The 25,799-nt window shown below is 34.6% G+C and overlaps 1 protein-coding gene across 9 annotated transcripts; it reads right to left on the bottom strand.

The window, feature by feature from the left end:
• Positions 1–306: 306 nt before the first annotated feature.
• Positions 307–25,798, bottom strand: LOC109052074 (ceramide synthase 2-like). 9 transcript variants are annotated; one of them, XM_042759467.1, is made up of 16 exons: positions 25,668–25,798; positions 25,294–25,377; positions 24,891–25,187; positions 23,296–23,810; positions 21,882–22,068; positions 18,952–19,370; positions 15,294–15,472; positions 13,873–13,990; positions 12,654–12,772; positions 11,903–11,960; positions 8,516–8,566; positions 7,858–7,950; positions 7,461–7,589; positions 6,366–6,472; positions 6,070–6,223; positions 307–2,775 (listed from the first exon to the last, which is right to left on the bottom strand). In XM_042759467.1, exons 7-16 carry the CDS (start codon positions 15,464–15,466, stop codon positions 2,641–2,643), a joined length of 1,137 nt encoding a protein of 378 aa, XP_042615401.1. In that variant the 5' UTR covers positions 15,467–15,472; positions 18,952–19,370; positions 21,882–22,068; positions 23,296–23,810; positions 24,891–25,187; positions 25,294–25,377; positions 25,668–25,798; the 3' UTR covers positions 307–2,640. The 9 variants fall into 9 exon arrangements, with proteins under 9 accessions (XP_042615401.1, XP_042615396.1, XP_042615400.1 ...); XM_042759462.1 differs by having other exon boundaries at positions 25,323–25,377; XM_042759466.1 differs by having other exon boundaries at positions 25,556–25,751.
• Position 25,799: the final 1 nt, after the last annotated feature.

Raw genomic sequence — 25,799 nt, 5'->3', positions numbered from 1 at the left:
GTGGTCAACTGCACCCCCTAGTAGTTAACAGAAGTAGTACACTAAACAAATGACTTCAGTATATTTAAAATAAAGCATTTAAAATATAAAGTGTTGTAATATGCAAATAATATAATCTATGGTAACATGTACATACTGTATATAAATAATTCATCTGTTTTGAGCAATAAAATACATATTTAACTGAGGGGCAGTAGAGAATATATGTAAAACATAGAGGAGGAAACGTTATATATCTAGCCGTTTAGATGAACATTAACTAAAGATATGATAAGCATTATAAAACTGGCATACTGTATACTGAAGTATTGGCTCAACAACTTTATTACAATAAAAATAGAATTGGACATTAAAAAACAAAATCTTTCCTTTACACTTTCTGTGCATAAAACAGTAAATGCACAACATAAATTCTCAAAACCATCTCTGTTGATCTGTGGGTCTTTGCATTGCCCCAGACAAACTAAAATGACTTGTCATATAATTTTACTTGCAAAGGCCTGACTTTCATTCATTTACTTCAGTTTATATAGTCATTCTCTCATACACATTTCAACTAATTAAATAGTCTAAAATCACTCGCCAAATCAGTCACTCACAGATGTGAATATCCAACAAGTTATTTTAAAAGAAAGACAGAATGACCAAACGACAGATAGAAAGACTGAAACGATAGAACGACCGATAGAACAACAGATGGAAAGACTAAAACAATAGAACAACCAAACGATAGAATGACCGAACGACAGATAGAAAGACCGAAACGACAGAACGACCGAACACTAGAACGACAGTTAGAATGACCCTTATGATAGAACGACCGAACAAAAGATAAAAAAGACAAAAAACGATAGAACGATAGTTAGAACGACCAAACGATAGAATGACCGAACGACAGATAGAAAGACCGAAACGACAGAATGACCGAACGCTAGAACGACAGTTAGAATGACCTAATGATAGAATGACCGAACGACAGATAGAAAGACTGAAACGATAGAACGACCAAACAAAAGATAGAAAGACCGAAACGACCGAACGCTAGAACGACAGTTAGAATGACCTAATGATAGAACGACCGAACGAAAGTTAAAAAAGACAAAAAACGATAGAACGACAGTTAGAATGACAGAACGATAGAATGACAGAATGACAGATAGAAAGACCGAAACAATAGAACGACCGAACGATAGAACAATGGTTAGAACGACCTAAAGATAGAACGACAGAACTAAAGATAGAAAGACCAAAACGACAGAATGACCGAACACTAGAATGACAGTTAGAATGACCCTTATGATAGAACGACCGAACAAAAGATAAAAAAGACCAAAACGATAGAACAACAGTTAGAACGACCGAACAATAGAATGACCGAACGACAGATAGAAAGACCGAAACGATAAAACGACCGAACGCTAGAACGACAGTTAGAATGACCTAATGATAGAATGACCGAACAAAAAATAAAAAAAGACAAAAAAACGATAGAACGATAGTTAGAACGACCGAACGATAGAATGACCGAACGACAGATAGAAAGACCGAAACGATAAAACGACCGAACGACAGAATGATGATAGATAGATAGATAGATAGATAGATAGATAGATAGATAGATAGATAGATAGATAGATAGATAGATAGATAGATAGATAGAATTCACACTCATGAAATGAAAGAGAGCCAATTCTGAGATTTACCCAACCCTGGTCTGAAGGAGCAAGTAAGATTAACATTAAAAAAAGTTAAAACACATTACCACCTTTAAAACTAGCTATTTTAATAACACATTTCTGGTTTTGTGGCACACAATTTTGAAGTTAACTATTGACTGACTGGAAGTCCTTCGTTTTCAATGAAAGCTGGTGATCTGAGTTGAGCAGATTGCTATGCGAGAGTGCAGATACCGAGGAAGCATAGAAATGCCTAGTAAAAACCAGCAGTACAGAGACTCAGTGACCTCCAGCCATCAAAAGTTTCTGAAAATGGCCTGCAGTGACAAAAAAAAGCTTGCTACAGCAGTGTGAACTTCAAGTAACAATGTTGGACGCATCCAATGTAGACACTGTGTTAAAATGAAAGAAAGCAACGTCTGCTGTCCACCTTGTCAAGAGGGTCAAGTGATACGAAAGTAGAAGTTCTTCTTCAAAATCACTTGCAGGGAACATAACCTTGAGATCTCATCTGATTAGTTCTCACAAGAGGATGTGTTGGACAGCAGAGGTTGATGTATAACTCAACAGCACGGCGGATGAGGCCTCGATGGACGATGCCAGCAGCCAGTGTGACGTGATCTTTGAGCTTCAAAAACAATGAGGAGTCTATTAAAACTTACGAGGAGTTTCTTTTTCTTTGCGCAGTGTTCTTTTATAATTACCCATGTGATCTTGTGCCATAATGAAAAAAGTTTTAGTTGAAAGGGGGGAAAAGGTTTTGAAGCAGCCAAGACACACAGCAAGTCGTCTCCAGTGAAGCAAAGTGGGGGGTGGAGCCTTTTTTCAGTGTTATTAAAAGATGCAATTTGTTTTGACAAGTTTCTGGCATATTCTCTGCGGGACAATAAATCACATGTATGTTTTTGGCTCCTCGCATCCCTGAGGGCAATTCAAAGTCCTTCACAGTTTGAGAACAGAGGTGTCAGTGGTGATTAGCCCCGCCTCCTGCTCCACAGCCATTGGTCACTTTCACATGTCCGTCATTGTCCTCAGTCACACTGGTTTCCCCGTCTTCTTCCTCATCTTCTTCATTGTCACTCCTCTCGTCTTTGGTTAACTATCAAAAAAGCATTTTGGGGAAGAGAAAAAGTCATTTATAGTCAACATGAAAGCTAAAACAGGCTCTTTTATTTACAAAACAAGTGTTTACCCATGCAAAACATTGCTTTAGAGAAACAAAAGCAGTGAACACACACACACACACCGTGAACACACACCCGGAGCAGAGGGCATCATTTATGCTGCGGCGCCCGGGGAGCAGTTGGGGGTTCAGTGCCTTGCTCAAGGGCACCTCAGTCGTGGTATTGCAGGCCCAAGACTCGAACCCACAACCTTAGGGTTAGGAGTCAAACTCCCCAACCACTAGGCCACGACTTCCCCTAACGACTTCCCCTTTTAGCCGCTCAATGATGATTAAACCAGTTATTTTAAGTTCATAAACCGGCAAGGAAAAGTTACAAAATAATTTATATTCAGCACAACAGCTAAAACAGAATTTGAGTGGGGTTTATCCATGCAAAACTATGCCAGGCAGTTGCTTTGTAACGTGCTTAGTGGTTGCGTGTTTTTTCACATGCCAATTTTTAATACAAGTTTGTTTAAATAACTACCCCAAAGTATGATCCACACAAAAGCAGAAGGTTTATTGATCCTAGCTTAGCAAACATTTGAAAATCAAACAATAAGCAAGCCAATCTTTGAATTTCCTATACTTTGGAAATCAAAAATACGGCCGGTCTTGAAACATTAACCTAACGAGTCATTTATAGAAACCAGACGCGCAAGAACACAATTCATCATCCATAGCAAATGAATCTGAACAGTCTGATGTGCACTAAATCACGACTAATTAGGTCCCTTTGAGCAACAGGCTGCAGGTACGTGGAGCAGAGAAGCGATTGAATCTGGCATCCCTCATCTGCTCTGCATTTGTGAGAGATCATGCCAGTGCAATCACTCTCAAATTATGACTCACCTTTTTCAATAGACAGAGCTGGAGTGAAAACAATAGAGCACTAACTACAGGCTGGCAGGGCTTATGCTAATCAGAACGCCTGTGTAATTGGAAATAACAGAACAATGGCACAGACCTGGATAACTCAGTCACCGTTACAAGCTTGTGTCATCGTTTCTGTTAAGAGTATAATTCATGCAGCATGGCTTTGTCTATAACTGCCATTATATGCATTATGTAGAGTTTTGTTTTAGTGTGTTTCACATGAATCAAAGCAGTGTTTCCTACAGGATTTTGCTGTTACAACAGGGAGCTCTGACCTAAACAATAATAACACTATTTGTCCAAAAATATTATTCACACACTAAAAAAAGGACTTTTTCAATAAGGATGCATTAAACTGATAAAAGTGACAGTAAACAGTTATAAAGTTACACAAGAATCATATTTCATACAAAAATGCTGTTCTATTAAACTTTCTATTCATCAAAAAATGTGGTTTCTACAAAAAATAAATATAAATAAATAAATAATGTTTCTTGAGCAGGAAATCAGTATATTAGAATGATTTCTAAAGGATCATGTGACACTGAGGACCGGAGTAATGATGCTGAAAATTCAGCTTTGCATCACAGAAATAAAATACATTTTAAAATATATTCAAGTAGAAAACAATTATTTCAAATTTTAATAATATTTCACAATTTTTTACTGTATTTCTGATTGTTGAACAAAAGAGACTTCTTTCAAAAACACTGACACCAAACATTTTATCTGTATATATTACTGTATCTATTTTAAAATAGCATTCAACTGAGCTTAAAATAATAAAAAAAATTCATCTAAATTAATATATTTTATATTACATATTTTCACAATGAAGCCAAGAAAATGTCCCCTCATCGTTTCAAAGGGCCAATCTGGTCATCTAGCAGGAGACAATACGAGTTTCCAAAAAAGCGTCAGTTATTTTCAGAACTTACATCTTAAGTAATATTATGCCACGTACACTGCAAAGTTTTAGAAGTGACACCATCATTTAAATACAGCAAATCCCCAAAAATTATCATTCAGGAGTCCCTCCCAAAATTGCTCTAAGCAAGAAACACAACAATCAAACTTGTTTGGTGTTGGTTATGGCTCACAAAATTAATATAATATACACTACATGGATTTACTATAAATTATTTTTCAGGTGGGAATTTGGCTGTAGACATATGATGCATTTCAGAACATTTTTGCTTTAGACAACCATTTGTAAGGTGAGGTAGTCTTGTATTATGGTAATATCAGGAAATATCAGGACTTTTATGCAAATCAGCAGATTTTTTTGTTCAAGATGCAGGACTGTGTTATCATTCACCCAGCATTTAAAGACACACACACACACCGTATGTTTACAAATGTGTTAATGTTTACCAACCCACACTGGTATAACCAGCATTGTTAGATGGTTAACTAGACAAGTAAAGCCAGTGCTGATGCAATAATACTCACAATAGGACATTTAAGGGTGACAGTAAATGAAAACTGTGCCATAACTGAAATTCTGCCAGCTCACAAGACAGCGTAAACAAAGAGACAATGTTTCTTTTAAACAGCTTTAGTCTGGAACTCATAAAAAAAAATAGTTTAGAGCATCCAGAACTTTCCAACTCCACATATGCCAGAGTTTAATGACATGTTAGTCACCCGATGTCAGTTGAGATGATGGATAACTAGCCCGAGGGTGGTAAGGTATCAGCGTTAATGGTATTTGTTAATAACATATGACCTATGGACTGCATAGATGTTACGCTTATTTTTAAGTCTTTTGAATCCGCTGTGCCTGCAACCATCTTATAAATGGTTTTAAAATGGATTTAGGATTTTTCACAGAATGAGCGTTTAACACTTGTAATTAGCAATGCTTTTAACCCTGGGTTATGAAGCTCTGCTCCAACGAACTGCGGTGCCAAAGAGAGTCATTTAGAAACAGACAACCAATCATAAACTGATTCACTGCTTGCCTCATTAAAAATTCATGAGCTTTGCATAGTAACAAAAACGTTCAGTTTAGTGTCCGTTTCTGAAGCAAAGTGTTAAACAGTTTTTCTGCATTAATTTTTTTGCCTTCAAGTTTTAGACTTGAGAAGAGCAGATTGATCACAACATTTACACAGATGCACAAGCAAATTTAAACACAAGTTGCATAAAGTAGCCCATTTGTCCAATCGATGTTAATAAGCATAAATTATCAAAAAGACATTTAACCGAGGGTTTACAAATGTACAGTGAGAAATCACAAAATATGACTACCCCAAATTATTTGCTAACCCACTGTAATGTGAGACAATCCAAACAAATCGATTTTGAAAAAATAAATGCATTCCCAAATATAAATATAGATCAACTTACACTTCCGAAAAGGAACATCTTCACCATACGCAGAATCAGATACGCCCAGAATGTGTGCAGCATCAACAAGATGACGAGCATGAAGTTAAAAAAGTAATATCCAAAGAATGGTGGGTAATGGTCTGGTGGATAAACCCACGTGCAGTGAATGATCCTGGAATAAAGATACATACGAGACAACAGAGACAGTTTTTAATATCAGTTGGAAGAAACAAATAATGCACGCGTGTTAAGTAAAATACACCTGAGACTCTTTATCAGAGCTTGGAAATAATAGTCACATGTGCCATTCTTACCAAAAAGGAAAGATTATGAGTCGCGTGACTATGAAGACAGCAGCAAATACCACGAAGATGCCATTGCACGTTCTTCCCCATTTGGCGTAGTTGAAGATCTTGGCAGACTGCAGAGAAATAACACAAAAATACCAAACAGGTGCAGTTTGTACAGTGTCATAAAAATGAAATAAAAATGAATATAAAGTATTTAGACATATTTAAAACAAACAAAAATGAAAAAAGACTCAAACATATTTTTAAATGAAACCATAAAATGTGACCCTGGACCACAAAACCAGTAATAAGGGTAAATTGAAATCTGAAAGCTGAATAAATAATAATAATGTATGGTTTGTTAGGATAGAACAATATTTGGCCGAGATACAACTATTTGAAAATCTGGAATCTGAGGGTGCAAAAAAATCTAAATATTGAGAAAATCACCTTTAAAGTTGTCCAAATTAAGTTCTTAGCAATGCATATTACAAATTAAAAATTAAGTTTTGATATATTTACGGTAGGAAATATACAAAATATCTTCATGAAACATGATCTTTAATTAATATCCTAATGATTTTTGGCATAAAAGAAAAATGGATAATTTTGACCCATACAATGTATTTTGGCTATTGCTACAAATATACCCCAGCGACTTAAGACTGCTTTTGTGGTCCAGGGTCACATATATAAAGCTAAAAACTAATTCAAAATATTAACAAAAACTATAGTTTCTCACTAATTCTAAAATAACACTGGTGTCAACCATATGAAACCAATAAGAACATCAGTTGCTCAGTTTAGACTACATTAAATTTCCTGCAGAAACTGGATTTTTTTTGAGCGACATATTGGAGGATTTGTCCCTTTTTTTAATAACCAGAAGCCTCATCCTCTTCACTTGTCATTCTAGAGAGTATATGGTTAGACTTAAGTTGTATTTTGCCTGAGTGCAAAGTGAGACATTACTGTTTTTGGTTGTTAAAACCTTGAATGCAAGAAATAATTCATAAAAACATCCAGCCTGCAATGTTCCCTGATCCCATTCCACCAAACAAATGTCCTGTCACTCTCTAATACAGGGGTAAATGCCTAAAAATACAATAAAGAATTAACCTCCAAAAGAATATCAGAGGAATCGTGAATGAGCATGACCAGGGTCCCGACCCGGATGTAGTTCCCACACCATGAGAAAGCCAAGAGCGTCAGTGTGGCCCAGTGATGGATGATCTGCTCTTTAAAGTCCTGAAATAAATATATATGAGAAACATTCACGGAAAGTTCTCAGTGACAGAGAAAAAGTGCTGTTAGATAAGATAAAAACAACAACAAATCAATCTGCCTTTAAATGATAGATTACAACAGCTTTCACTGTGTGAATAATGATCGGATGTTTATTACAGGTCATGTGATGAATGGTTAGACGCAGAGGAAAAAGTTTGAAATGTATTTTGAAAGATTTCAAGTAGTTCAAATGCATCTAGTAGACAGTGTGGTGGCACATGATACTGACCTTTCGTTTGACATCGAAGGTTATTCTGAGCACTAGTGACAAATAGAAGCTCATCTCCACAATATAATACCAGTACTGAGACTCCAGCATGGACTGCAGGAGCAAAAACACAACAATTAGCTCTCAGAAACATGCACAATAACAAGAGATGACCATGTTACATTTTTATGATGGAAAATGTAAAAGACTCGGATTGATCCAAATTATAACTCAATGTGAATTTTATGTAATTCATTGTGCTTTGAAACAGCAGGAGTTTGAAGAGGAATCTTTTTTTTTCCTTTTTATTATTGGAAGTGATTATTCTATGAAACTCGATGTTTTGAGTGCCAATCTGAATGACATCACTGTTCTTTTGATTACAACCTGGAACTCACATAACAAGTGTGAACGGATCCAAAAGAAAACCTTCAGCTGGGCCAAAAAAAAACATCTTTCTTCTAAATATGGCCATGCTTGATTTGAAACTAGCGTGAGTCTTATTATCTGCCTTATTTATTAGCCGTGCTGTTAATTTGAGCACTGCGTGAACCCTTTATCGGGGCCAGGTCAGAGTGAACAATATCTCGCCTGCTCTTATTAGTGCAGGTGATATGCACAATAAAACATCCCTTGGAACAAGTACCAGCAAATTAAAGATCTGAAGACTGGAACATACCTGTCTGGGATAGCCGTTCCACATCTCCCGCAAATTATAAAACCAGGGTTTCTGTAACAAATAGATGAAGAAATATTAAACTTTATGGAACATTAGCTTTTTATTTATGAAGGTTTCTAGAGCTGGAAGGTGGCTGTGTTCTAAAACCTAGTACGCTGCCTACTTAGGGGCCGTTTACACGACAACGTTTTCAGCCAAAAACTGGAAACTTTTTATGCGTTTTGTCTGTTCGTTTACACATCAATGGCGATTTGGGGACTTAAAACACATATTTTAAAACGGGTTTTAAAGTGCAAGTTTCCGTGTCCGTGTAAACACCCAAAACAGGAATCTGTGAAAACGGTGACATCATGCGTGTGCGTAGTACATGTTAGGTATCCAGACATGCGCAGTACGTATCGATTTTAAAGGCAAGTGCGAACAAACATACACAACAATGACGGAGTATATGTTACTGTTGTTGCTGTTTAAGAGTTTGCTAACACTTCTTCAGCAAGTGTGGATTTACTTCACCAATATAACAACCAACAGCGGAGACGCATCATATACAACATATAATCGTCACTTCCCTACAGGTACTGTTTACTAACAAGGTGACATCGCCAACTACTGGCCTGGCAAACGTAATACAGCGTTTTTGGCCGCTTTCGCGGATATGTGTAAATGTGAATCGTTTTGAAAACGTTGTCGTGTATACGTGAAACTTTTTAAAAGCGCAAGGGAAAAACATTTCCATTTTTGACTACATTGTTGGCCTTATATGTTGCATATGAAGCGTTTCTGCTGTTGGTTGTAAAAACTTGCACTTTGAAACCTGTTTTTAAAAATATGCATGAAAACGAACAGGCAAGAAGCATAAAAAGTTTCCCGTTATTTGGCTGAAAACGTTGTGTAAACGGCCCCTTAGATGCTGTTTGTAAGGCATCACAGGCACAATACCAACACAAAGACTTTGAAAGGAGTTAAATTATTCCTTATGAAATGTATTCTTTGTGAAGCCAAACACTCAGGAACTCTCGCAATGATTTGATCAGATAGAAAGATCTGGAAGAAAGACCATTTGCTCTTCGGTCCCTTCACCCATCCTTCCCCCCTGGACACATGATCCAGGTCACTAAAAGTTGTCAGAGAAATGCCAAGAACTCAAGTTGCTATGCTCACATAAAACATTTACTATATCTTCAGAATTCATGATCGTAAAATTTTCATGTTTGGTATCATTTTAAAGGTCTCTGTGTGAATGGTAAATTGGTCTCAATTTCACAGTAGTCACTTGTATTATGAGAAATATTGAAAACTTTTGTAGAATTGTGTTCTGCTGAGGAAGGGGTGTGTCCCACTTTAGGGTCTGTGAGAATGCTTATCTATCTCCAAGCCAGGTGCGACCCTGGGGCCACGAGAACTTAAACCAGAGGGTCTTTTATGTTTTTACAACTGATTTGAAGATTTTCTTTGTTTTTCTTATTTGGGTATATAAGGGAAGTGACAAAACATTGCTGGGCGATTCTGTAGCCACAGAGCCAATAGTATGGAATGTGTCCACACCCTCTATACTATGTCTTTTCCTGTAGTCAGGTATGCATCCTTTACTCTTAGATTTATCTTTGATAATATTTAATTCTATTATAGATCTCAAATCTTTGAATTGACTATGTAATTGGCATAATACATATTTACCTGACTGATAATAAATTGTTATATTTGATTTATTCTGAGCTCTCCTGAAATCCTTATGACTAGTAAACTGTGATGAGGCTTTTGTTACCGCAAAATCTACGGCCAGGATAGGTCAAACTGAAGGCTGATGAATGATAGGAGAAGTAGGCACGTCACCTGAGACCTTTTGATTTTTGTCTATCGTTTGTCTACCGTCTCAAAAGAGACATTAGGTCCCCAGTGAACGGTTAATTGAAAGTATAGTGATCAAATATCTAAATGAATAAACAATCTTTATTTGTGATCAGTTTTTAATTAGAAACATTGCCTAAATTTGATGATCACGTGAAATTGGAGTCAGATTGAACACGGAGCTAAACTAAAATTTTAACTAAATCCTGAAAAATTCAGAAGCACAAGTAAAAGAGAGAATACGCATTAAACCTTCGACCAGGCCACTGGATTCCACTTTTTGGGCTGGCGGCTGGATTCTTACAACAAAAAGACAATCCCTTCTGGAAATACCATAATGCAGTGGTTCTCATCCAAGGGGCCTCAAGATGACTTAAGATGCAACAAACTTTAAAGTAAGTTAATACAATTAAATAATAAGGTATTTATGAATGTGATTTTAGACAATTTGATAAAAAAAAACAATAATAAATTTAAACACCATTCGCATTTCTATAATGAATAAACCGTTTTCTAGTAATGCCAAACGCTAAAATATTTTGTCACATAGTAATTAAGTAAGTGATAAAATTGAGAGAATTTGAAAGCTGACACTTTATTTCTTATTAAAAGTAACAATGCCTAGATGCCTAGATGATGCAACAGGTAGGCTATTAATTGTATGCACGACATAAAACGCATTTTATGTTCAGCCTAGTATGTCAAGTGTATGTCCAGCTGGTGCAACTGGTGCAAAGAAACATTGTTATTTTAATTGTAATTATAATTATTCTAGTTTAAGTTACTTTTTTGTATTTTGACCTTGAATAGTCACTAAGTTAACAAATATAAAATTTTCTAGTCATGCCAAGCTGTAAAATATTTTGTCCAGTAGAAATCCTTATCCTTATTCCTTAAAGTTGGAAAAGTTTGTATGTTAAAAAGGTGGGATCTCTGAAGAACATTCAGCTCTTAAAACATTATGACATTTAACTGATTGAATTGTAAATACACACATTTGATGAGTGTCCTTAAAATAATTTTGAAAACAAATGGTCAAGGGGGCTTTTCTTAGATTGTTATGGATAACAGGGATCCTAGGAATCAAAAAAGTTGAAAACCACTTCCATATTAATGCATTGCGGTATTTAAATGTAACTATAAAGTATTCAATACTAAAAGTAAAATCAATACAAACAGTTCAGTTGAATTAAAAATTAATGAGCTTACCCAATATTTGTGTCATTAGCTTAGCAACATGATAACACCACATTCTATTAAAATCAATTGTTATTAACGTCCTCCTGAACGCTGTGCATGCACACTATTTGCTTGATGCTGCCAGTGTAGCGTGTATTTCCCACAGTGCTCATCTGTCAGAGGCTACAAATACATTAGATTTCTCAACCCCTGAGGGTACCACAGAGATGATCACAGATCAGTTTCAATGGCCAAACTCATGTCAATCATCATTACAGGAAAATATATCTTACTTCAGTCATGCAGAAGGATATGCAGGTATATGTTAAAGGAGAAACCCTGAGAAGAGGATAAACTCACATCATACAGGGCTATGATTCCACCAACGAACGCCGCCAGATAAAACACCAATCGCCAACTACAGAGAGGAAAGCTCATGTGATCAGGGATTACATTCAAATCAAAACAATTAGTCAACACTAGTCTTGACAGCATAAGCAGACAGCAACAAATTAGCAACCACTTGGGTATTAGGCCCTGTCTAGACTTGTGCCTTATGACTGCTGCAGCGCGTTGTGGGTACTGAATGTGGAACAGTGTTTTAAAGGGAACACTTTACAAAAACGTTTCATTTGTTAGTTAACTACACTACTCAACATGAAAAGTGAGCATTAATCTCAATATTTATAACAGCATTTAAAGATCAAATGTTGTATCTGTTAGCTTCAGTTAATGTGAACAGGAACCTTGTTGAACAATATACATATTGTTCATTGTTAGTTTATGTTAGTAGTTAATGCATTAAAATGTTAAAAATGGGACCTTATTGTAAAGTGGTATGGTTTTATAAAATAAAAAATAAAAAATCTGTCTGCTTATGTTTATGCATTTAGCATAAGACATTTTATATTTTATAAATGTATGCATTCGCCAAGAATCGAGCGCATTACTAACTCATTGCTTTCGCAAAGCTCTACTGTTTGAGTTACTAGAATGTTAGAATACTAGTTTATAATTATATGATAATATTTGACCACAGAATGCAGCATTTGACCAATCAGAATTCCAGACAGACGTGTAATAATCATATTAGGTTATGTGTATTTCATACCTGACCTCTCTGAATTTTTTCAGAACCCCTGGACGCTCCTGGTTTCGTCTCTTTCTGAACCAGCGCTCCACTTTTCTACTTGACCAGCTGCATTTTTTGCACAGGCCGTCAATATCTGCCTGATTAGAGATGAAAGAGAGCAGAAGGGTAAGTCGAGAAGTATTGCAAACCATCTCATATCAGAAAAGAGCCATGCTGGTTTTAATATGACTGTGTATGCTTCAGAATTCTGGCTTTATTTTAACATATGCTACCTAAAAAAGATAAATAAATAAAAAGCTTCCCAGTTTTGCCAGATTTACATACATACAAAAAAACAGCCTTTTCAACGGTCTAAAATGTTATGAATGTGTAAAAATTAAATAAATATTCAAGTAAATAGAAATTAAAAATATACACAAAATGTAAAACATATGTGACCCTGGAGCACAAAAGCAGTCTTAAGTCACTGGGGTATATTTGTAGCAATAGCCAAAAATACATTGTATGGGTCAAAATTATTGATTTTTCTTTTATGCCGAAAATCATTAGGATATTAAGTAAAGATCATGTTTCATGAAGATATTTTGTAAATTTCATTCTGTAAATATATCAAAACTTAATTTATGATTAGTGATATGCAATGCTAAGAACTTCACTTGGACAATTTAAAAGGCGATTTTCTCAGTATTTTGATTTTTTTTGCACCCTCAGATTCCAGATTTTCAAATAGTTGTATCTCGAACAAATATTGTCATATCATAACAAACCATACATCAATTGAAAGCTTTTTTATTCAGCTTTCATATTATATAAAAATCTCAATTTCGGAAAATTGACACTTAAGACTGGTTTTGTGGTCCAGGGTCACATGTAATTACATGATGCTTACATGAAAGCATTAAATCAATTTATGAAGGAGCTAAAAATGTACTTGAAAAGTACTTGATCTGGGTTAAAGGTTTAATCAAATAAATTACTTATAATAGTTTACAGTTAAATCTATATCATAAATCAGACAGATTAACTATGTATATGCAGTGGGTAAAAAAAAAAAAAAATTACAAATAAACATATGTATAAATCATGTGATCAAGATGAAATTGGGTTCAAATCAAGTTTCCAAAGAAGCTTTGCAGAAAATCTTGCCTTAATGTCTATAACAGTGATTCTCGCCAGTGATGAAGTCAAAGGCGACTTTGAATCTGATGTGGATCTGAATGTGATGAGAAGACGTTACCTGTCTGGGGTGTTTTGACTTTGTACTGAAATAGTGTTCAAGAACAGCATTGTGCTCCACTTTGTATCTGGGTTTCTCTGTAATGCCAAGCAAAGCTGCAAGCGGTGTCGCTATCAACCTAAAACGACAGACATTAGTACATTTTTTATTATATTAACATTAAGTTCAAAGCATAAATCCTCCCTGAAGAAATCCTTCATATGAGCAATGCAAAACAGTAGGTCAGCTGTTTTCAGAATAGTGTAGCATTTACAGTAGCAAACTACGTTTTGGCAGCAGACTAGCACAACAGTATGCTAACGTGAGAAAAAGATTTAGCCAGTTTATGCTAATATCCCAGCATGACCAGCTGAAAAGAAGGCCAGAACCCATCTAAAACCAGCCAACTTATGAGCCTGACCAAGCTGGGAGACTGAAAACTAGCTTTGTTTGTTTGTCAGAAAGCAACATATCTGTTTGAGGTCTTTTTCATAGTGAAATATTTAGTTAAGAAGGTAATTGTGTTCCAACACAGATCTGCTTAGAATAATATAATCAGAGCGAGTTTTATATATGTTTATATACAAACCTATGGGAAAAAATTAAGAGACCACTTGAAAATTCTCAGTTTCTCTGGATTAACGATTTGGGTTTGAGTAAATTTAATCATTTTTGTAATTTTGGTTTTATTCTGGAAACTACTGATACCAGTGTTTTAACTTAATTTCAGAAGAGTTAAGAAAACAATATTTGGTGAAAACATTTGTTATCTTGGCCAATTGTCATGTTCTGAAATAAGTAAATACAAATAAAAAGACCATTTTTATTTGAAATTCGGAAGAAATGTTATCAGACCTCTATAGAATAAAACAAATATTAACATTTTACTCAAACACATACCTAGTAAATCCAGAGAAACTGAGAATTTTCAAGTGGTCTCCTAATTTTTGCCATAGCTTTATGTATATTTATGTTTATATACAGTGTCTAGCAATAAAGTAAGCTACTTTTGGCAGTAGTTTTTAGTTTAGAAGAGAAAAAATATATGTATAAAATAATTTTCAGTCATAAATTGCTAGTAAATTTCACAAACATTTACAAAGAAACTGCAAAGTTACACATTGAATTAAAAGTGAAATTTTAAAGTTGACAAACAAATAGCATTTTCTTGTAAAAATGTACTCCAGTAATCTTTTATTTACTGTACAACTTTTTAACAAAGCATTTTTACAGGGTAACTACTTTAAAACTACTTTAAAAGGGTAAATTTACTTTAAATTAGCTTTGTGGCTTGAAAAGTTCTCCAGAACTGATCATATTTGTTGCAAAAAAAAAAAGATAATTAACAAATTCTCACGTTGGCCTCTGAAATCTGGCCTCAAGCGATTGATCAAATTTCCATTTCCTGCAACTTAACCACAGAAATTCCTCAAGCAACTCACCTTTCAAACAGGTATCTGAGTACAAGGAAGCCCAAAGCAAATGGCACGGTGGCGTAGAGGTGGGATGCTCTGGCGTAGACGAGCCCATCCTCGTCTTTAAGATCGGCCCACGTGAGGTTTCCCGGCAGCCATAGCCGGTCCCACCAAAGCCACTCACTAATCATCCCAATCATTGTGATCTGGTGAACACAGGCACAGAAACACAAGATTTTACATGTCATGCTTTAAATATGTAAAAGTGTTCCATGCCACCACCCCCTTCAAAAATTGCTAAACATTTACTCCATCCAAAATGCAGATGATTTTCTTTTGTCATCAGAACAGGTTTGGAGAAATGTAGCATTGCATCATTTGCTCAGCAGTGGATCCTTTGCAGTGAATGGGTGCCGTCAGAATGAGAGTCCAAACAGATGATAAAAACAACACAATAAAACATCAAAACACCACTCCAGCGAAAAGCTGTGGGTTTGTAAGAAACAAAATCATCATTAAGATGTTTATAACTTCGAAACATTGCTTGCGGGTAAAATATGAGTCGTCTTTGCATAATCTTGCTTTCTCCAGTGAAAAAGTCATCTTGTCTGACTCAGCAGAGAAATATGCACAGATCAAGTACCGATTGCAGTCAAAACAAATACCTTGGTGGATTTTGAACAACAGCATATGGATTTTTTTTTTTCACTGGAGGAAGCATTATTATGGATTATGGACTTTAAATTTAAAACTACCTGATGGAATTGTTTATTAAAAACTTTTTTATTCACAAGACATTAACTGATGGACTGGAGTGGTGTGGATTACTTGTGGATTATTGTGATGTTTTTATCAGCTGTTTGGACTCTCATTCTGACGGCACCCATTCGTGATGCAATGCTACATTTCTCCAAATCTGTTCCCATGAAGAAACAAACCCATCTACATCTTGGATGCATGGCCTGAGGATGAGCAAATAACTATTCCTTTAGAACACATTCATAATTCAGCAGTGCACGTTATTCTAAAGAAGAAAAGTTTGTCTTCATAACTTCATATCTTCTTTTTCCCTTTTTTCATAGCAGATAACCTATTTACTGTAATACAATAAACTTTTTTCTGTAGTATACATCAGCATTCACAATTAGTGTTTATGGGGAACACATAAATATATTGTAGTATACTTTACAAAAATGTTGATGTTTCTATCATTGTTTAAAGAGAGATGGAGGTGTGGGGAATTAAACAGAAGAAACTGGAGGTTCAAAGTTTTATTGTGGACATACAAAACAACTTCGCTAACAAATGAAAGAGTGTATTAATCCTAAAATAATAGTGTCATCTCATAAAATAAAATAAAAATTAATGTGATGAGATTTATGTGTCCGTGTTAAAATGTTTGAGATTCTGTAGCGCTTGTTCTATTTTTGGAGCCTTAACAAATGAGCCGCTGAATTTGTTGAGTGTTGATGGCAAAACAGCTCTGCTGCTACTAAAAACAGTGTTTGATAGGGGCGATGCTGACCTGAGGCTAAACCGCAAGCGCATGTACCTACACACACCTGATCTGGGAATACAAGTAGAGCTGGGGTGAACCTACATGTTATTGTGCTGATTAGAGTTCAGATGCATGTGTAGCAGCACTTCACACCCAAATTAAATACAATCCAAATATTAGCCATGACACACTGTACAAGGAAGGGAAGGAGGGAAATATTAATGAGGTTATCACAAGTGAAAGTATTTCACAGAGACTGAACAATAACGTGATCCTGGGTTATTTTAGTTCAGGTTTTATACTGTCCAGACTGGGTTAGTAATTAATCCTGGGTGTCAGGTTCTGAGATATTAAACTAAGGTTAAAAAAATAAGAAAGGTTAATAACTTTAAAAGTCAAAAGGAGATATATCAAGCAGGTTATCCAAAGATTTACAGTGCTGTGACCTCATTGCCCCAACACACCTCAATTAATTTGGGAATAAACTCAAAATAGCATTATTGGCAGAGATATTTTAGAAGTAAACTGTGAAAGTTTAGTTTATCCGTATCGGACTTAATAAAAATATAGTGAAATATCAGGAAAGGCAGTTGATTGGTTGATATTTAGCTCTTTCGAATTTATCAGACACCAGATTTGGCATTTCAAATGTAAATCAGCATATATTAGAATGATTTCTGAAGGATCATGTGACACTGAAGACTGCAGTAATGATGCTGAAAATTCAGCTTTGATCACAGGAATAAACATTGCATTTTAAAATATATTCAAATACAAAACAGCTATTTTAAATTGTAATAATATTTCACAATATTACTGTTTTTACTGTATTTTTTGTCAAATAAATGCAGCCTTGGTGAGCGGAAGATACTTTATTTTTTATATATAGGCTATATAAACTTACTGACCCCACATTTTTGAACTTGGAACTAAATGCTAACCATTAGTTATTACTCTATTTTGACTTTTTAATGTATCTGCTAATTCCTTTAACCATAACACAATTGTTCCTTTCTTATATTCTGACTTTGATCAGACAATATTAGCAGCACACAATGACAGTCTTTCTCTGTGACTGTACTATGACCAATGAGAACGGCCATGTCAACTGAACATAACAAAGAGCTCAGAGTCTGTTTGAACAAGACGCTGAGTAAACAGAGCTGTCTCCACGTGTACAGATCACAGAATTATTATCACCCGTCCCTTCAACCCCATTACCTCCAACACTATCGCAAAGCCACCGTCTTCTTTCTTAACCATTTCTGATAACAAGAACCTAGAGGATAGTCAAACACAATAGTCTGAATTTAAGAACTGCTTAAAGCTTTGTGTTCAAACTTTGGCACTACAATGCTACTCACCAATTGTAAGAGACACGTTTCAACAAATACAACAATGCATTTCAATGCTTATTAAAGATTCAAAGGGACCATAATGGTGTTTTGCAATAGATAAAGTTCAACTGTCAAAGATTTACATTCTCTACTTTGATCAGCGTTCTAGATCATATGGTCACCAACAAAAGCATCTTGATTAAAACTTGTCAAGAATTTCTGAATTCAATTTTGATCAGAGATTAAGAACAGCAAGAAGAAAGACTTGAATAAGACCAAAGCAAAGAGGCAATAATCTACTTATGAATCATGATACGAAACAAACCCTGAAGCTTCTGAAAATGCTCAAAAACATCAGAAAACCTGGAAATAGCAGTAGATTTCAGTCTTAAAAGCTCACACAGGTAGGTTTCCACATGCTCGACTTTTCACTTTCCAGGCATCTTTCATAAAAATCCTATTTTAAAAATCTTATTTTCTCTATGTGTCTTGTTTAAAACGCAAGACAATTGCTTAAGAATGAGTATCAAGTCACCTTGCAAACTTAAAAATTTAATAAGGTCAGAAAAATCAGTAGACCAAAACAAAGAGGCATTAATCTACTTGTGAAGTTTCTTAAAATGTCCCAAAAAAAACCTCTAAAAAAGCAACAGAAAAACCTGGAATTAACAGTACTGTCCAGTCTTAAAACCACAAGCTCTACTTTTCATTAGAGTCACTTTCCAAACATCTTCCGTAAAAGTCATTCATATTTTCTCCATTCATCTTGTTTAAAACTCAAATTGCATTGGTTAAGTCCCAACCGCTGGCATTCCACTTCACCCAAGGTCAAGAAAAGCTGCACGCTTACCTGTGCTTCCTGTCAGCGGTTGAGCGCAGCGCTCAGGTAAATGTCTAATCTCACGCTGCTTGCTGCTGACGGTGGGAAAGTGCGTAACATGGAGGGACTGGAGGCCCACGGGAATGCTCTTTGTTTGAGATACTTTGCGGTCACACCCTGCTTTATTGCATTTGACTTGTTTCCTCCCCTCTCTCACCTCCTCTTTACCTTCCCGAGGTGAACAGGCATTCGGTGGGTTCGCTCATGCACGCACAAAAACTGCGCCCCAAGGACTAACCTCATTTGAATTGTGCAACTGATAGAGCTGCAATGTGAGGGCGAGATCAGCGGTTCACTCAGCCTGATAAGACAAAGGACAGGCAGTGACTCAGTACCACGGGGTGTGTTTGGAGCAGAACATGCCGTCTGTACTCACACAAATGAATTACCTGTAATACAGGAGACACCATTAGTTATTTATAGCAGTTGATCTCAACTAGTGTTACTTCAGGACACAGATTTTACATTAGTCAACAAGTGATGAACAAATGCAGCGCTAGGTGCATAAAAAGTCAATAAAACATGCATTTTATCATGAAATGCATTGATCCAACAGAATTATTTTTAAAAAGGCAATTCTGGTTCTTAAATGTCTCTTGAATTTAAATTTTTTAACACATTGTGATTGACACAAATTATGTTTATTCGTGCTGCAAGTGAACCCGTATTTCACTGAATTCTCTTTTCCCTTCTTTAATCTAACTTAGACTTCTACTAAACAATAGAAACATTTCCACCAAAATTATTTAGCTTTATTATGATCATACGGTTTTTCAATTATTTGTATGTGTTTTAACAATTTTTTTAAGTTTTTGAAAGAAAATGCTCACCAAGGTTGCATTCATTTGCTCAAAAACACAGTAAAAACAGTAATATTGTGAAATATTATTACAATTTAAAATATCTGTTTTCTATTGTAATATATTTTAAGATGCAATTTATTCCTGTGATGCAAATTTCAACAGTCATCACCACAACCCCAATCTCCACATTAACATTAACAAACAAAAATAATATGCAAAATCACGATTTGCTGTTTGATTATTATCAGTGATGAAAACAGATCATATTTTTCTGGAAATCGTGATTTTACTGTAACATAGTTTAATCAGGTTTATTTATTTTGAGTAGCTACACCATAATGGAAGGTTTTGTCCTCTGGGGTTCTTGATTAGTTTCATTAATTAAATGTTTCCCAGTAACATTTAATGTGAAGAGAGTCTAATTATGGAACAAGCCTAATCACGACATTAATATGAGCAACAGCTGTGTGATCTACTGTACTGATGCCTTTCCTTCTCAAAAGCTTTTGGTGATAGGAACAGTTGTTGATTCTGGATGTTTGCATACAAACTGATGGAAATTAACTTGCTCTCATTAGCTGGTGATGTAATTTAAATGCTAACGAGGATGGTGTTGAGCCTAAACTCAGTCAGTGGAATAAACCAGCAGTTTATACATTATATACATGCACTACATACACAGCGATCACACTTACAGTCTTTACCTTTTAAAAAAAAAGAAAAAAAAAGAAGAAGAAGCAGCTGAATCAGAGACCTGAGTCAAGAGTCAAATATAAATAAATGATTATAAAAATATATATATATTAAATTATAAATATATAATGAGATTATTTAAAATGTTGTGGAATGTTGCAATAAATAAAAAATACAATAAAATGTAAGCATAAAAATGAATGAGGCGTGGAATTATTTTACATTAAAAAGTAAAATTTGAGTAAAAATGTGTTTTCTTTACCAAGAAATTTGCAAGATGAAAAACACAATTTTCTGTTCGTTTCAAACTTTCACACAACATCTTTAGATTATAATAACATAAAAAAAAAATTCAAATCCAGATTTTGATTTTCAAAAATGTATAATAAAATTTTATTATTTTTTCCCCAAAATGCAATAAATCCATGACCCTTTTTTTTGTCCATTGAAAAAAAAAAACATAAATGGCATTAATAAAAACACTTACACTGACAAGCTACGCAATATCGCGTTCATAATCGAATGCGACTCATCAGTGATTATGTACGCAATATTGCATAACTTGTCAGTGATCTATGGCTCTGTGTATTAAATGCCTCTCTACCTGAGAGCACGTGATGGAGATTTATCACAGTACCGGCTTTACTGACAAGATGTGCATGACAATCACATGCGATTTATCATGCAGCCCTAAGTTAGTTTGTTGATCACAAAGTACAAAGTTGAAGTATTATAAATTTTATAAGTTGTATAAAATTATTTAATAAATTTAAATTATCATTTAAAGTGTTTTATATGATTATATGCTGTTCTAAGTATACTAAACAAAAAAAGGGGGTTATGGTTTCCACATAAAATATGACGCAGCACAAAAATTTTTTAACATTGATAACAATATAAATGTTTCTTGAGCATCAAATCAGCAAATTAGATTGATTTCTAAAGGATCATGTAACACTGAAGACTGGAGTAATGATGCTGAAAATTCAGCTTTGATCACAGGAATAAATTACATCTTAAAATATATTCAAATAGAAAACAGTTATTTTAAATTGTAATAATGTTTCACAATTTCACTATTTTTCCTATATTTTTGGTCAAATAAATGCAGTCTTGGTGAGCAGAATTTATTTAATAAAATAATAATAATAAAATCTTACCAACCCCAAACTTTCAAATCATAGTGTATATGTATATTAACAGGCCTGGCCTATTATTAGGCAATATTTGAGTATATTATGAGTAAATATTGTTAGAACATGTATGTACTGTATATTTAATTTCATCAATTTTCTACATGTCTCTGGATATCAGCATCAGCCTCAGAAATACCCATATCAGTTGGAAGAAATACAGATTTTGGTACAGCTTCATAAAACAGGATGCATATAACCGATTCCAAACCTTTTCTGATATAAATACAAGCCAATCAAAGTCTTGGCTGAGTCCATCACGTCGTCATCCTGTTCAGCAAATACTACAGACACCCAGGAGCAGCTGTGAGCGTCTGGAGACACCAGAGTCCTGTGACGCTGGAGGAACCACATGAGCTCTGTTTAATACCCACAGACCTCAAAGTCACTCTGAGATCCTGAAAACGACAGGAAGGACATGTATTATGAAAGGATGTGTCGCCCTCTGCTGTTGCATGATTAAATGACGTGTTTTATTCTATAAGAGCTATGGTTGTCGGTTGTACACCCCAAACAAAGGTTGATCATTTCCTTCTATACAGCAGTATGTGAACAGAGTAGTATGTCTGAAAACAGTGGGCAAAAAGTGCCTGGATGACCTACTGTTTCTGGCGAGAATTATTACAGTCGAGTGATTGACAAATACTTTACGAATCAGTGCATCTGAATCATTCAAAAGATGCAGTTCATTTGTGAACAGGACGTAAATACTGTGATGGCACCAGTGGTTTAGTATTATTAATATTTTGAAGTAGAATTTTTTTTTTGTATACATTTTTATAATTTTATGTGCTTTTGTCAGTATTATTACTTTTTTGTATTTCTATTAAGCTTTTATTTATTTTTATTTTAGTTAAATAATTTAGTATTAAGTTAGTATTTTTTGCATTTCAATTAGTTTGTTGAATTTATATATAAAAAGTGTTATATATTACTGTATGTAATATATATATACTGTATGTAAACATCTTATATATTCATACATACATACATATATATATATATATTTCCACTTTATTCTAAGTAACAAAAACAATTTTTTATAGTTAGTAACAATAAAAAAAGTGTTATATATTCTTATGTTATACATGTTATAAATATATATAACATATGTAAACACGTTATATACTCATACAAATATTTTTTTTTTTCGCTTTATCCTACAGTAAGTAACAAAAACAAGTAACAATGCCAACAGAGTGATACTGCTCATTCCAGTAATATCACAAATGTGACAGTTTTAATCATGAAACAAAAGTAATGATGTATTACAAAAAAATATATATACTGTATAGAAATTTCTAGCCGTTTTTCATAATAGCAAATGTTTCTTTCTCCTTAAAAATAAATGTAACTTGTGTTCTATTAAGTCAGTAAGAGTGTTCTAATACCTAGCAACCATTCAGAACACCTTAGCAACCATTTATCAACACTGTAGCATTCCCTGAGACTACCTTAGCAACCATACAGCATATCAAACTGTTTTCAAACTATCAGACATCAAAATACTTTTTTTTTTTCCTTTCAGGCTAGGCTTTGTGAAGCTAGCATGTAAAGTTTGTTTTGATGAACTTTCATGTTCTAGCTGCTAATATGATACTGTGAAAGCCTGGTATGACAGTTACCTTTGCATCGAGGGACTGGATGTTTATTTCTAGTGACTTCAGCAAAATCAGGCTCACGGCTCTCAGAATCACATCATCCTTCTGCGTCTCGCCGAGACTCGCATCACAGTTCCCTCCAAAGAAACTGGCTTGAGCCTTCACAGGGACTTCCTTCAGCCAGCCTGCAGTGACTTCCTGTAGCACACCATCTGCCAGGATCAGCATGTCCTCCGTCAGGCCGGGATCTCCACGTGATTCACACTGAGCTTCAGCTGAAGCCCAGTCCTCCCCGGCTCTCCGCAGAAGACTTCTCTTCAGAAGAAGCAGCGCTCGTTTCTTCATGAAGTACTCCACCTCAGCTCTCATGACTCAACGAACATGACTCTCTGAACTGAAGAGCAGACTCCAAATCTGAGCCGGGCAGCGTTGAGGACTTCCAGGAGGTCAAAGAACTCACACATGGTCTTAGAAAGGGAGGTTCCTGTGTGTCTGGAGTCAGAAGGAATCCAACCCAGAAGGAAGCTTCGTCAGAACATCTGTGGAGAAAAACAAGCAGTTGGTGCTAAAAGATCATGTCCTCTGAAATGAGAAGGCAAAGTTTGGCTGTTTTAGTCCAGTCTAAATCCATACTATTTTTATGTCTATATTAACATAATATACTGTGTATTAAACCAAGTTATGCATTCATAAATGATTTTTATATTGCTTCAGAAATAACTACACCTTTTGTGATTTATTTGTTACTACAAGCTGTTGCTTGACTGCCATTCCAATAAGAAGAAATGTGTTGTTGTTAATATTAAAAATATTAACAATAATAAACAATATCTTCCAATATATATTTAAAAAAATATATATAAAAAATAATAATAATTTCACCTTATTACCATTAGTCTTTCATGTTGGAGGGTACTGTTTTATTATTATTAATTATTATCATTATTTTAAAAATGATGAAAAAATGGGTTGAAAATATGGTGACTGTAATAATAACAATGATGTCAACTCATTCTAAAATCATTATTGTTTTCATGTTGAATATACAGTTTTATTACTATATTATTAATAATAATAATGTCTAACATGAAAAAACTAATGTTTGAGAATACAGTGACTATATTATTATATTAATAATAATATAAAATACGTATATATATATATATATACGTATATATTTTCATATATTATCATTTTTGCATTAATACAATTAAAAAAGTTTCAGTGTGGATTTTTACAAATTATTTTTTATTTTATAAAATATATATATTTTTTTTATTGATTAGAAATATATATATATATATATATATATATTTATATATATATATATATATATATACATACACATTTTAATTTTTTTTTTTTTTTTTTAATAATAATTTCAATCAGCCTTAAAAGCAGTATAATAAATAGTGCTTATAAATAAATAGTGCTTTATAATTTAATATATATAAAATACAATATATATTTTTGACAATAATGTTGCTTCTTTATATGGATATATTTATAATTAAAAATAACACTGAGACCATGAGAAGTCTGTGGAAGAAATGTGCTTAATTGTGACAAAAATAATATCACAATGAAAAAAAAAAAACTATTAAGCAAAATATAATTACATTTTGATTTAACACACCAGTTTTGCCATCAGCATCATTTCTCCAACAGTCACATCTTCATAGAATATCGTGGCAAACTCTGTGCCGTCAGTCTGCTAATGATGCTCTCAGTAAGAGCGAGACACATGCACATGAGTCTGTGTGTGTGACAGACGGCGCAGGAGTGTTTGCTGTGAGACTAACACATGACGAGATTCTGCTGGCCAGCTCTTCACTGCTCAGACTGGGAGCAGGTCCTGCACGTAACAGCCCGAAAATGCCTTGGAAATTCAATCCTGAGGCATCCGTGATGAGACACTGTAAGAAATAAAGGGCCAAAAGAATGATAATCAGTAAGTTATGTTTGAAACACATGTTTAGATGAAAAGACATGTCAGTATTTGTTCAGTTTAATGTAAGTTACAGTCGGACGCAGCCAGTGAATGATTGCACCTCATCGCTCTGTTCTTCACAGACCCTTCATTCAGACAATCCAGCAGCAGCAAACCTGAACACAGACAATGATGACAGGCAGAGAGTGTTTCTGATTGGCTAAAAAAGGGTTTTTTCGATCAGAAATACAGTAAAAACAGTAGTATTGTGAAATATTATTGCAATTGAAAATAATTTCATTTTTTTTCTGCATTTTTGGTCACATAAATGCAGCCTTGATTAACAGAACAGACCTTAAAAATCTTCCTAATCCCAAACTTTTGACCAGCAGTGTACATCTTTAAACACAATTTTGACTTTGCACTTCTCCAAAACATGCCAAATTCAGTCGGACTTCATGTATACCCTGAAATTTGTCCTGAAGGTGTTGAAACTTCAAATAAGCAGCAGTTTGTTATTATGGGGGGAAAAAAAATCCACTCCGCTACGAGGAACAAACGCCTCCATAAACCACATGGAATGCTGTTTGCCGTGACA

This window comes from Cyprinus carpio, chromosome A7 (genome assembly GCF_018340385.1).
Source record: "Cyprinus carpio isolate SPL01 chromosome A7, ASM1834038v1, whole genome shotgun sequence".
Taxonomy (NCBI): Eukaryota; Metazoa; Chordata; class Actinopteri; order Cypriniformes; family Cyprinidae; genus Cyprinus; species Cyprinus carpio.
Note: the sequence above shows the minus strand (reverse complement) of the source record. Positions and strands in the feature narration are given on the sequence as shown.